The sequence below is a fragment of the Oscarella lobularis genome, chromosome 10 (genome assembly GCF_947507565.1).
Source record: "Oscarella lobularis chromosome 10, ooOscLobu1.1, whole genome shotgun sequence".
Taxonomy (NCBI): Eukaryota; Metazoa; Porifera; class Homoscleromorpha; order Homosclerophorida; family Oscarellidae; genus Oscarella; species Oscarella lobularis.
Genome location: NC_089184.1, coordinates 2,221,263 through 2,233,428, shown reverse-complemented (window position 1 = coordinate 2,233,428; position 12,166 = coordinate 2,221,263). Strand labels below are relative to the sequence as shown.

Sequence of the window (12,166 nt, the reverse complement as noted above, 5' to 3'; positions counted from 1 at the left end):
AGCCGGTGCACGGCCCATAGGTGGTTAGACAGTCTGGGTTTTCGTGTCACATCTACAAGAAGGGATTGTACATAGGCGGGCGCCCACGAGAGAGACGATGTCGTCATGTACAGAGAGAAGTACCAATCTGCCTTTGCCTCGTACGACGATTAAGACAACGTGCGTGTGCACAACGCCGACTCGATTTACCACTTCAATGAAGATCAAAGAACGTGCTGGACTTATGGATCCTTCCAACCCCTGAAGCCCTTGAGCCAGGGGTCGCCAATCATGATCAGTGACTTCATTATTGAAGCTATCTCTGCCACAGTGACCTGTCTGGGGTCCACCGCACAAGAGAAACATTGGACGTAGGGTGCAACCGTGGTGGATACTGGAATGCAGAGGCAATGGAGATTTTGACATGAAGTAGCCTGGGCAAAAATGATTATTCTTGATAACAGTCTGTGCCACAAACGGTTTGCTGCTGACGCCCTCAATGCCAAAGCCATCAGGCGAAAATCAGCCAAAATCGAGATCAACAAAGTGGCAAGGAGTCGAACAGTCGATGGTTGGATCCGATGGGCAGCCGAAATTCGATTTGTAGACTTTTATTCTGACGTTCACTTCGCTACGTTGAATGACGTCGCTTCTGCTGACTTCATTGCCCGGTTCGAGGGTGTAGCATTCACTGTAGGTTGTTGAACCAACAGTAATTGTTTGCAATTCAATGTGACCTGATGAGATAAATGAATGTATTTATTTATTAACTTAACAACAAAAACAAAACCGTTTTAAATTTGGGCTGTCTTTAGCGCAAGAGACAAGCAAAAATCAAATTTCACGACCATTCGTCACATCTGGAAAGTATACTATATGGATTACTAGTAGAATGGGAGGATAGTAGGACATCTCCTCTGCTATCGATCCATGGTCACTTTCACCAGCAATTGCTCTTTCAGACATGACGATTTTTTGAGATCATAAGTACAGTAAATGGATTTCTGTTTCCTGCAGCAGGCTACCAAGAATTTCCAAGTAATTGTACTCACACAGCATGGTCACGTTCATACCTTTAGGCTGACGTCAATTTATGGATCGAGCATGCCCTGTAATGTTAGTATAGCGCGCTCTAAAGACGGTCGTTTTATGCGTGGGTGCACTGTACCATACTAGGTACAGTACGGTTACTGCAATCTCCGTTCACACACGTTGATTTAACCGATCCACAATTTTTCTTTGTCGTTTTCTTTCTTTTTTACGAAAATGTGCCTCTTTTATGCAGCACATTGTTACCCTATCGTAATACATGAATGAAATTGGAGTTAGGGCGCGTAATAGACGCGTTGATATGCGAATAGACGCGAATCATCCGGGTAAATACCAATGTTATATTAATACGTGGTACACTGGCGAACGGCTTGACCAAACTCTCAATATAATATATGCTACTTAGTGTCATCATAGGTAGAGGAGGAGGAGGAGGGATAGGAAACTCCCCAATCACGTAATTTACATATAATACTAGGATGGATAACCACTTTGCCGGATAATACATTCAGTGATCGTCGTGTTTTTCCCTCGTCAAGGACATTTCCTGTTATTCTTTAGGTTCGAAATGATTTATGTAGTGTATAGCTCAGATTGCAGTGATCTATTGAACAGCCTAATCGTTCTTTCGTGCATAAACGCGCAGGTGTGCATTATGCTAAGCGTCAGCGGGGTTAACTTTTATCAACAAATTTCCGTGCTGGCCATTCACATTTACCGCGTTCCCTTATCATCTCTCGCGTCCCCAAGGCTATTTTTGTCACTGACACAGCGCTTGTGGCCAGTTTGTCGATATTTTGGGCGTGTCGACTTCATGTTACTTCGGCGGGGTCTCTTCTTCATGTTCCGTGTTATCCACAAAGGCGTTAGGATGATGCTAGTTATATGTGATGTTTGCGGGCCCTGGCAGCGACTTTAAGAAGAAAAAAGTCTCTGCTCATTTGTAAACGCCGCGTTTCTAGGTATTACAATGGCTGCAGGAAAAATCGCATCTAAAGCGAAAGAAGTACGAGCGGGCGAGAGTACGAAGACGCAGAAGTCATTCACTGCCTAATAATTATCCCTTTTACTAAAAAAATTGTATTTTGGGCGATTTGAATTTTATGCATACTTTCTCCTTCCAAATTTTGACTCGTCAATTTCCACTTCCGCTCCAACACCGCCGATGGTCATTGGGTTCGATATGAAATATTCCGCGCATACGTCTCGAATGAAATTGTACCAATCCACTGCTGTCTTCTTTGTTATGCCAATATCACGAACAACTGATGATATAGGCGTTTTAGAAGTTCACAAGTGGATCAGGCGCAATATGTTTTCGAGGCTTAAAAGGGACCCGACAAAAAACGAATCCTGAACTTCAACTGCTACTTGGTATAATAAATGACTTTTACGTACGTTGCGCAGAGAATATTTTTTCTGCACGCTTTTTGAGGAAAGCGCCAGGCCCTTCCTTCGGGAAATTTTGGCCGACGCTCCTCGCGGCAAGGCCGGCCGCGCAGGTCTTCGTCGTACGAAGTATCCCGTGGCGTCTGCACCAGTCAATTGCATAATCTGGGTCGTGCACAGTGCGCACGAGCTCAACACAGCTAACTGTTGCAGGACGACGGTTCAGAACTGCTTGCGCCATGATTAAAGAGTGGACAATAGGGTTAGTGATAGTGTTAACAAAAATTAGCAAACCAAAAGGAAAGTGAGACTTAAATATATCGCCTTTTCTACCGACTCGTTATATTTAGTGGGCTACAGGGCAATTGACTAATTAGGGAGGCGGAGCTGTTTAGCGCATAATGGAGGTGGGGGATAAAGTGAACCAGAGCCCATAAGGCCTCAAAAACTATCAAAAATAAACAGGCTAAAAAATAATTTGAGTTATATGCCATCCCTTCGCCGACTCATGTGCTTGGTCGTCGCGAGGGAACGTCTGTTGTGTCCGTCCAAAGAGAAAAGGTCTCGAACTAACGTGCGCTACTGCACAGAAAAGTGGTATCTTTCGTCGATTTTTATGCATAAGATATTTTTTCAAGTAAGTTAGGTAATAGATAATGTAATGCAGAAGTATAGTTTTGACTAATTTATTTTCTTGTCGACTTCGTTTCGCCGTTTCGACGCGTCTCGCATCGAACGCTTCGCGACTCGCCGCCCGCTGGACATCGACGATCGGCCGCTAGAGAAAGGTAGGCTATATGTGTATAAACAGGTAATAGCGCATACCTCACTGGTCGTGGGACCCCGAGCGACGGGATCCGCTCGATCTTGGACGTCTTCGGGTATAGACCCCGAAGGACGGTCTTTACTGCTGCGGGACAAGAGTACGTTAACCCGCCGACCCGTGACGCTTTCGCGTCCTAGCCCTGCCCCGTACTGTAGAAAAAGACGCATATACAGTGCATTGTCGATTATCCGAACGTCGATTATCCGTATCGTCGATTATCCGTAATGGCATTTTCTTTCTTACGTAACTGTTACGGCATCGCTTTTAGCGCGCTATTCGAACAATGCTTGCGGCGAGTTTCTCTTTCCTTTGCCAGCTTAAGGGTGTTCGTCTCTCGGATGGTTGGAATCTTGCCCGTGATGGACTCGTATTGACTTTCCGCCGAGAAGAGGGAAACTTTTTTCATCGAAACTCTATTCTCGGCCTGAACAACGGCGTGTCCATGGGACACCTGCAGAGAGACGTTGCTGACATTCTCGCTCCTTTATTGGATGCGAAAATGGTGCTGATTAAGGGGTTGGTTGAAACGAGGCTGCCGTTATTTCTTTCTACATTAGAACCTATCATTTCCTTGTCCAGGAAACTCGTTGGAAGACCTTACTCTATGGATGGATCTCGAAGATGGGGATCCCGAGTGTACGATTGCAGATGTTCTATTTTGAGTGGTCACTCTAAATGGACACGTGAGGATTTTCAGAAGGTATACAAAGAAATGTCTGATTCTGGATTTTCTCCAAAATGGGACGAGTATGAAACGTCCGATTACAAATCCGACCATTGGATAGACGGTCTATAACAGCGCGCATATATTGAAATTGTACTCACTTTATTTTGCAGATGTATCATCCGAAAGTAGAGACAGCGAGATGTCAATATCTATTCTGACAGGAAATCCTTGCAGCGATAAAGAAAAGTAAGAGGTAGCTTGAAATTCAAAGCATTCACTCAAGATGGCTGTTATAGAGATTTTTCATTTGATATCTCAAAACGAAAGCGTCCAGCCATGGATCTTGTCAGCGGGAGAGAGACCCACAACAAGCACCCTCACTTTCCTGGTCAAGAAGAACCTTCTCTTCAGAGTCCAGACGAGTTGTCTGTCTCGATTTTGACTGGAAAGCGCGTATGCACTGATCGTCTCGCCCAAAAAGATGAAAATTGAAAATCCTTTGAAAAAGCTACAGTCCGTATTTGTCTTTAAAAGTAATTCTAAATTGTTCTTGCCGTTCTTGAAAATTTGTTTGTTCTTGATAAGAGTCATAGGAACTAGGCAGTGAAGACGACATGTTGCGCACGCTAGGTAGACCTGATTGGGTGCAACCTATTGTTACGTCACGTTCTTTGTCCTTATTTGGACGCCACGTTACGCTTCTTAGTGTGAATCCTCTTCTCGCTCGCTAACTGGCGATGGCCTCCAACAGTTCGACCAAGCGCAAAAGGCATGTCTTGTCCATCGACGACAAAGTTGCTGCTGTACGTATGCTTACGGATGGGTGCAGTTTGACTGTTGTTTCAGAAAAATTCGGAATTCCTAAAAGCACCGTCTCCGGCCTTCGAAAAAACCGTGAAAAAATGCTAGACTTTCAGCAAAAGACTGCAGAAATAGGCATGAGTCGGCCTGCAAAGCGCATGAAAATGGGAAAAAGTGAAGAGCTTGATGATGCCGTTTTTATGTGGTTCAACCAGAAGAGGCAGCAAGGAATTCCTGTATGTGGGCCTCTACTTTGCGAGAAAGCCAAACAGCTGCACGAAAAAATGGGAAAAACCGATACTTTTTTGGCAACATCAGGATAGCAGACAAAATTCTGTAAAAGATATGGAATTCGCGAGATAAGCCTCCAAGGTGAAACGGCGTCTGCTGATGAAAAGGCTGCGTGTGAATTTGTTGAGAAGTTCCAAAAATTCATTTCTGAAGAAAAATACTTTTTAGATCAAATTTTTAATTTGGATGAAACAGGCTTACAATTTCGTCTACTTCCTGAGAAAACCCTCGCTGGTGCTTTCGAGAAATCAGCCGTTGGGCGAAAAAAGGCCAAGGACAGAGTCACACGGGCAGCCTGCTCTAACGCGTCGGGTTCTATTTTTCTGCCACTCCTCATGATTGGTAAGTCAAATAAACCTCGTTGCTATCGTCAGTTAGATATGAAGCTTCTTTCGTACTTATACCGTGGTCAGAAAAAGGCTCTGATGACTTCCGAGCTTTTTTCTCACTGGTTTCATACTTATTTTGTTGTGAACGTTCGTGAACATCTGCAAGAATTAGGATTTGAAAAGAGGGCTGTTTTACTGCTCGACAACTGCTCTGCGCACTTTTGCGAGAAAGAGCTGATGAGCTCAGATGGGAAAATTGTGGTGAAATATTTCCCCCCTAATGTTACCTCAATTATTCAGCCAATGGACCAAGGGGTATTGGAATCCATGAAGCGAAGGTACAGAAAAAAGCTACTCAGCAAATTTCTGCTCGAGGATGAAGAAGGTGTGCCGATTCCAACATTTCTAAAGACAGTTGATATGAAAGTTGTCGGAGATATGGTTGCTACCAGTTGGGATGAAATTACAATGACAACAATAAGAAAGTCGTGGAGAAAAATAATTCCACTTACCCAAGATGAAGACGATTTCGACTCAAATGATGATGATATTGATGACGACGACGGCGCTGAAGTTTTGGAACTGTCTGAACTGGCTAAGAATTCCAGCGCGCCATTAGACCCAAAAGATATTTTTGATTGGCTTCGCACCCGTGATGAAAACGCGGAAACAGTTCTTACTGACGAAGAAATAATCGCAAAAGTGCAGGAAGGTGAACACGATATTGAACCAGACGAAAGCGACGACTCTGATGACGAAAGGGTGACGATTTCTCATGCGGAGGCCTCTAAAATGTTTGAGGGATGCCTAGCTTGGCTGGAACAGCAGCCTGAGGCAAACGCAAATAATCTCAGAGTTCTGAGAACGCTGCGCGATCTTGCAGACGACAAAAGGATGAAAAGTCTAAAGCAAACAAAAATTGTAAGATTTTTGCTAAGTAATATTTTTACCTTCTGTGGAAAGCATATGAAAATGTTTGTGGGCAAAATAAATAAAAATCAATAATAAAAATAAAGTAATAAAGATTATTTAACCCGTTACCGATTATTCGTAATATCGATTATCCGTAATGGACCTAGACAAGAGGGGTTCGGATAATCGACGATGCACTGTATATCACTATCGATCGAACGATAGAGCGAGCGATCGGGTCGCGTAAAAAACTCACCCACATCGCGTTTTGAGCGCCAAATACGCTCTTGCGGGCCGTTGTTCCGGTTTCGGGTCTGCCGTTGCGTTTTTTCGTCAACGCTGCTGACTGCTTAGCTGTCAGCAGCGTCTTGAGCTTCTCTGCGAGTTCAAGGCTAGAGAAATGAAAAACTGTTCTTTATAGTTCTTTACGGTTCGAACGCCGCTTACCCAGCGGCGTGGCATTCTCCTTCGAATATTTGGAGCGCTCCGTCCATTTTTTCACTTTCTGTCTTATTAATGAATGTGTAAATGAATAAAGTGCCTCATCTTTCTATGACTTTTGGCAAATGCGGTTCCTTCTAAGTTGCTACAATTTCAGCAAGCAACCAAGTGGACCTGGAGTGCCATTATCTTGCCTAGAACAATTTGACATTAAACTTTAAACGAGATGGGGTTTAGGCATCTTGACATTGAACAAGATGGACTAAGGCATCTTGCACTTGATATTGAACAAGTTAGCAATGGCATCTTTACATTGAACAAGATAGCATTGGCATCTTTACATTGAACGAGATGGGGTTTAGGCATTTTTGACATTGAACGAGATGGAGTTTAGGCATATTGACATTGAACAAGATAGCATTGGCATCTTTACATTGAACAACATAGCATTGGCATCTTGACATTGAACAAGATGGGGTTTAGGCATCTTGACATTGAACAAGATGGACTTGGGCATCTTTACATTGAACAAGATAGCATTGGCATCTTGACATTGAACAAGATGGACTTGGGCATCTTTACATTAAACAAGATAGCATTGGCATCTTGACATTGAACAAGATGGGGTTTAGGCATCTTGACATTGAACGAGATGGAGTTTAGGCATCTTGACATTGAACGAGATGGACTTGGCCATTCCACTTAAAATTGAAAGATACCCGATGCGTTTTTGAAAATTTTTTTCTTTTATTGTAAACACCTCGCAGTCAACTGTGAACTCTCACATCATGCTTAATAAATATTCATAAAAGCGCTTCGAACACCGCGTAAAATGATTAATCGCTATAGTAGTCCTGAAAACTTCGACGTCGGCGAGTGGAAAAGCTTCTTAAATCATCAATCAATCAATCGTCGTCGACGTCATGGTGCTCGTCATCCGGCATCTCACCTGCAATGACTTCGGACATTGCCTCTGCAGTTGGCCGATTGGCGATGTTTAGTGAAAAGCATGGGCTGCAGACCTCCATGCACCACTGAGGCAAGTCTGCAAGTGGAGGCCCCAGTGGGCGCCTGCCTCCGCAGCCCATAACTCTTCCCATGATTTCCGCGTCATTCATGCCACCGTAGATGGGCTTCCGCTGCACCATCGCTACGATAATAACCCCGACAGCCCACATATCGTCCAACGCTGTTTTTGCGATTGTGGCGTCATACATTTCAGGGGCCATGTACGGCGCAGTTCCCCTCTGCCTAACGCACGTTCGTAGCGTTTGTTTGGCGATCATCGACATGCCCATGTCGCAAAGTTTCGCACCACTTGACGTTCCATCGATCTAGCCCTTACGCTGTCCCGCCCCAAATATTGGGGGCTTTTGACGTCATCTGTTTAGGTGCGTAACATAGCCAGAAGGACTGCTTTTAGCTGTAGAAGCTTAGCGTACTATAGTAAAGTAACAATAAAGGCTTCGAAATTACGTGTAGTGACGTTTCGTATTGTTTCGGTTACTAAGGACGCGAAGGGCGTAACCAAAATGGCTGCTTGCGAACACTTGCGTCGTGCTTCGGCTGCTAACGCGGGCTCTTTTGTCGCTTGCGCTTTATACGAAGATAGTTCCGATGACAGCGAAGACGAAGAACCAGTCGTCGAGCCTTGGGAAAGTAAGAAACGGCTTCATGGATCGACCGTTTTTTGTTTTGGGCCCCCGGAAATCTTTTCCTTCAAATGATTTTTTTAGGCGACGATAGCGTTGACGAAGACGTTGAAAACGAGACGGACGAAGACCGCGGTTCGTCTTCCGAAGAGAACATCGTCGCTTCGGACGGTAAAAAATGGGCGTATCGCTTCCGCCATTTCGAATAAACTTCCGGTTCAGATCGAAGCGTCTCGGGATCGGATAGCGACGACGACGAACCTATTTCCAGGCCGAGAGCACCCGCGAGGGCTAAAGGAAGAGGTAGAGGAGGCCGTGGAAGACGAGCGATCGGCAGAACACGCGAAATCGTGAAGAAGAATACGACGTTTTTGACGAGTGGACAGAGGATTGGGAGAGCGTGGACCGAGTCGATTATTCGTCTCGATCTGGTCCTACACGAGTTTTTGCCGGAGAAATCGATGCCAATACGTACAACAAATATTTTATGCTGAAAGATAATTATTTACAATTTCATGAAGATGTTTCAATCTCTTCTTCACGGAAATTGCGTGGCAAATGCTTGTCATCAACACGAATTTGAATGCTGCGGCCACAAATGCCGGACAAGGTGGTCAACGACCTTGGACTCCAGTTTCCGTCGAGGTAAACAAAATCATCAAGTAAATTATTTATTGCCAACTTCGTGTAGGAGATGAAGACATTCTTTGGTCTCTTGATCCTGATGGGTTACATGGTTTTCCCACGGATCGAAGATTATTGGCAGACGGCCATACCACTTTGAAATGCTGTTTGTCTGATGTCATGAATATGACAAGGTACTTGTGTATTTACAAACTTATTATTAGTGACGTATTTACATAGGTTTTGGCAAATTTTACGATTTTTTCACTTGGCTGATCCAGCGAATGAATTGCCAAGAAACGATCCTGCGTATGACAAATTGCAGAAAGTGCGGCCACTGATCGACGTTCTCCAAGCATCATTCAAAACGGAGTATGGCTCACGACGAGAAGTAACCATTTACGAGGCGATGATTCCGTACAAAGGACGTCTTGGTTACAAACAGTACATGAAGGACAAGCCAACTAAATGGGGAATCAAGGTAAGACAACAAAGATTTAGAATAAATTTGCTACGCATTTTTACAGGTGTTTATTTTGGCCGAATCGTCTACGGGCTAGGTATACAAATTTGACATCTACACCGGAAAGAAAGCGAACCCAGGGGAACACGGATTGCCATATCAGATTGTCCTGGATTTGATGGAGGGCATGGATGGAAAGGGACACGTTTTGTATACGGATAACTACTATTCGTCGCCAACGCTGTTCTATCTTCAGTGGGAGAAAAAAATCTACTGCTTTGGCACTGTTCGACCTCACCGGAAAGAATTTCCAAAGCAACTTCGAGCGTTGCTGAAAAAGAAAAAAGGGGCCCAGAGGCTTTTACCGGTATATTTGCCGACGACACATGATGGCATGCGTTTGGTTCGGCAAGCGTTTTGTATTTTTCTTGTCGACTGCCCATGTGCCTAGGCTCGAGGACGGAACTATTCCTACAACTAAACGGCAAGATGGTCGGAATTCTGTCAACGTTGAGTGTCCTCTTCTGGAGCCTTATATTGCCAACATGAGGGGCGTTGACAGGGGCGACAAAATAACGACTCTCTACAACATTGGAAGGAAAAGCAGAAAACCCTGACGACGGATTGCATTTTACTTGCTCGAAGCAGCGGTATTGAATGCTTTCATTGTTGAGAAACGGCTCGATCCAGAAAGAGGAGCTAAAAGGGATTTTCGTTCTTTTTGTTTGGAACTTGGAGTTACACTCGTAGGAAAGTTTTCGGGGAAGAAACGAAGAGGCAGAAAAAGGCAGCGTCCGGACATAAGGCTTGACACTTCACTTTCTCATCTTCCAATTTCCGAGGGGAAGCGTCGTCAATGCGTCTGCTGCAGCGAGAAAGCCCGAAAAGCGAAAGCCCGAAAAGTGACACCCCTCCCCAAGTTTCGTCACGAAGTGTACACTCGGTGCACAGCTTGCGACGTGCATCTTTGCATCGCGTCAGATCGAAATTGTTTCCACGAATATCACACGTCGAGTAAGTTGTGAACGACGACGAACGTGCAGTTTATTTGGTTGAGTTTGTGAATAATTCTTTGCGTTTTTGGTGTCGAAATGTTGATTTGAGTTGACTTCCGGTTCGTGTGACTAAGAAAATAATTTATGATACGCGAGAAAGTTATCGGAATGCAGCGATTGAACAAGAAAGAGACAGTTTCCAAGACCTGCGAATATACGGTGAGCCCTACTTAGAATTTCTTGCTTATAAGGAAGCCTAAGTCTTTTATTACGTTGCTATGACAACAAAATCTTCGATAGCATTCTTCTTTAGACTCTTACGAATTAGATTGACAAAGGTTGCTAGGCGCTATTAGGTCTCGCTGGCTCGCAATTTTGAATGTCGCGCGTGACATACGCATTTCCTGTGACCGGAAATGAATTAATTGGACAGCGCAAGGGTTCTAAACAATCCCTTCACAAAATTTGAAGCCAAAGAAGAACAACAGTCTTACAAGAATGTTAGACGGCTTGACATCGAAATGAATTATCTTCATACCATGCGTGTACGCAAGTTCCACGCAGATTTCTTGAGCAATAGATTTCTTCTTTGACTGCGGGAGCGCCTACAAAGCAAGAATATTTATTATGACATGAGAATAATTTTATACAAACCTTCGAATAGTCAATCAACAATTTTCCCAACGATGAGCCAGGAACAAGTTCTGTGATGAGGATAATACCGTCAGCGTGATCGACGTAGCCAAAAAATCGCACAATATTTGGATGGTTAAGCACACTAATAGAAAATCGGATTTTTCTCAAAAAAATCAATGATATTTACTTACGCTAAGATTTCGGCTTCCTTTACAGAATTTGACTGAATCGTGACTACTTTTGCGGCAACAGTCGCCTTTTTATACTTTGATCTAAAAACGGCTCCAAAGGCGCCCTAACCAATGGGATTTTATCCAACGTAACGTCATTTCTGTCTGCAAAGACCAATTAGAAGCAAAGGCAAAAACGAATTATTTACCAATTTTGAGTGCAACGCTCATGGTAGGCAACTCATGACTCCCGCCGCTGACTGATGAAGAGCGTTTCAGGCGGTATGACACTTAGATGTCAATCTCAACAACTACATTGTCGCCCTCTTCGTGGTCACTTTCACGAACGTTCAACCCTCTCTTCCTCGAGTCGCCAGCCTTGGGCAGGACTACACCAAAATGTCATAATAAGTGCCTAGAGCCTCAATAACGAAAATTGTGTACTTGATTTCCCTCTGTAAGCTTTGGCTTTGCCTCTTGAAAATGTAAGTGGCATGCCGTCACTTACATCGTCCCCAGAGCCGCCGACGGCCATAACGTCCATAACTTCTATTTCCAACCGTAAATAAAAATAGAGGATATCGTGTTTTATGAGTTAAACCTTTGTGTGGAGTAGCATATATAAGTGGAATTTTCTTGGAATAGTGTAGTTTGAAAACTCCCAGAGAGAATGATTCTGATTTTTCCTTAATTGGATTAATAATTTTTTGAGATAGACGAGTGTTCTTTCTCTGCACGACTTGGAAAAGCATAACATCTACAGAGTACAAAGAGACGAAAAATATGATATCAACTAGACCGAAAATTTACTATACCTGAGAATTAGGTGTCTACTCCACCTTCTCTAGCAATTTCGGCAAAGAAAACGGTCCAAGCCTTTTTCTTCGAATCCTCATACGTAGCGGAGGCTGGCATGTGAAATGTGTGGATAAGCACGTCAT

At 43.9% G+C, this 12,166-nt stretch overlaps 3 protein-coding genes across 3 annotated transcripts; 2 read left to right on the top strand and 1 right to left on the bottom strand.

The window, feature by feature from the left end:
- The first annotated feature begins 3,154 nt into the window (after positions 1–3,154).
- LOC136192002 (uncharacterized) lies at positions 3,155–4,459 on the top strand. Its single transcript, XM_065980456.1, has 5 exons — positions 3,155–3,206; positions 3,561–3,760; positions 3,824–4,032; positions 4,082–4,157; positions 4,208–4,459. Exons 2-5 carry the CDS (start codon positions 3,687–3,689, stop codon positions 4,401–4,403), a joined length of 555 nt encoding a protein of 184 aa, XP_065836528.1. The 5' UTR covers positions 3,155–3,206; positions 3,561–3,686; the 3' UTR covers positions 4,404–4,459.
- A 3,758-nt stretch (positions 4,460–8,217) lies between these two features.
- Positions 8,218–9,521, top strand: LOC136192244 (piggyBac transposable element-derived protein 4-like). Its single transcript, XM_065980779.1, has 8 exons — positions 8,218–8,344; positions 8,422–8,508; positions 8,560–8,640; positions 8,694–8,808; positions 8,859–8,947; positions 9,029–9,155; positions 9,202–9,442; positions 9,489–9,521. Exons 1-8 carry the CDS (start codon positions 8,218–8,220, stop codon positions 9,519–9,521), a joined length of 900 nt encoding a protein of 299 aa, XP_065836851.1.
- Positions 9,522–10,687: 1,166 nt separating this feature from the next.
- LOC136192243 (probable myosin light chain kinase DDB_G0292624) lies at positions 10,688–11,456 on the bottom strand. Its single transcript, XM_065980778.1, has 6 exons — positions 11,435–11,456; positions 11,375–11,390; positions 11,247–11,327; positions 11,074–11,197; positions 10,914–11,024; positions 10,688–10,735 (listed from the first exon to the last, which is right to left on the bottom strand). Exons 1-6 carry the CDS (start codon positions 11,454–11,456, stop codon positions 10,688–10,690), a joined length of 402 nt encoding a protein of 133 aa, XP_065836850.1.
- Between the last annotated feature and the right edge of the window lie 710 nt (positions 11,457–12,166).

Bases quoted from the DNA above. Each gene is read 5' to 3' on its own strand.
- LOC136192002 (XM_065980456.1), top strand. From the start codon at position 3,687: ATGGGACACCTGCAGAGAGACGTTGCTGACATTCTCGCTCCTTTATTG. The intron at 3,761-3,823 runs GTTGGTTGAAAC...TTCCTTGTCCAG, and splicing joins AAAATGGTGCTGATTAAGGG to GAAACTCGTTGGAAGACCTT. The intron at 4,158-4,207 runs GTAAGAGGTAGC...TGGCTGTTATAG, and splicing joins CCTTGCAGCGATAAAGAAAA to AGATTTTTCATTTGATATCT.
- LOC136192244 (XM_065980779.1), top strand. From the start codon at position 8,218: ATGGCTGCTTGCGAACACTTGCGTCGTGCTTCGGCTGCTAACGCGGGC. The intron at 8,345-8,421 runs GTAAGAAACGGC...TGATTTTTTTAG, and splicing joins AGTCGTCGAGCCTTGGGAAA to GCGACGATAGCGTTGACGAA. The intron at 9,443-9,488 runs GTAAGACAACAA...GCATTTTTACAG, and splicing joins CAACTAAATGGGGAATCAAG to GTGTTTATTTTGGCCGAATC.
- LOC136192243 (XM_065980778.1), bottom strand. From the start codon at position 11,456: ATGAGCGTTGCACTCAAAATTG. The intron at 11,198-11,246 runs GTAAGTAAATAT...ATTTTCTATTAG, and splicing joins AAGGAAGCCGAAATCTTAGC to TGTGCTTAACCATCCAAATA. The intron at 11,025-11,073 runs GTTTGTATAAAA...CTTGCTTTGTAG, and splicing joins TGTTGATTGACTATTCGAAG to GCGCTCCCGCAGTCAAAGAA.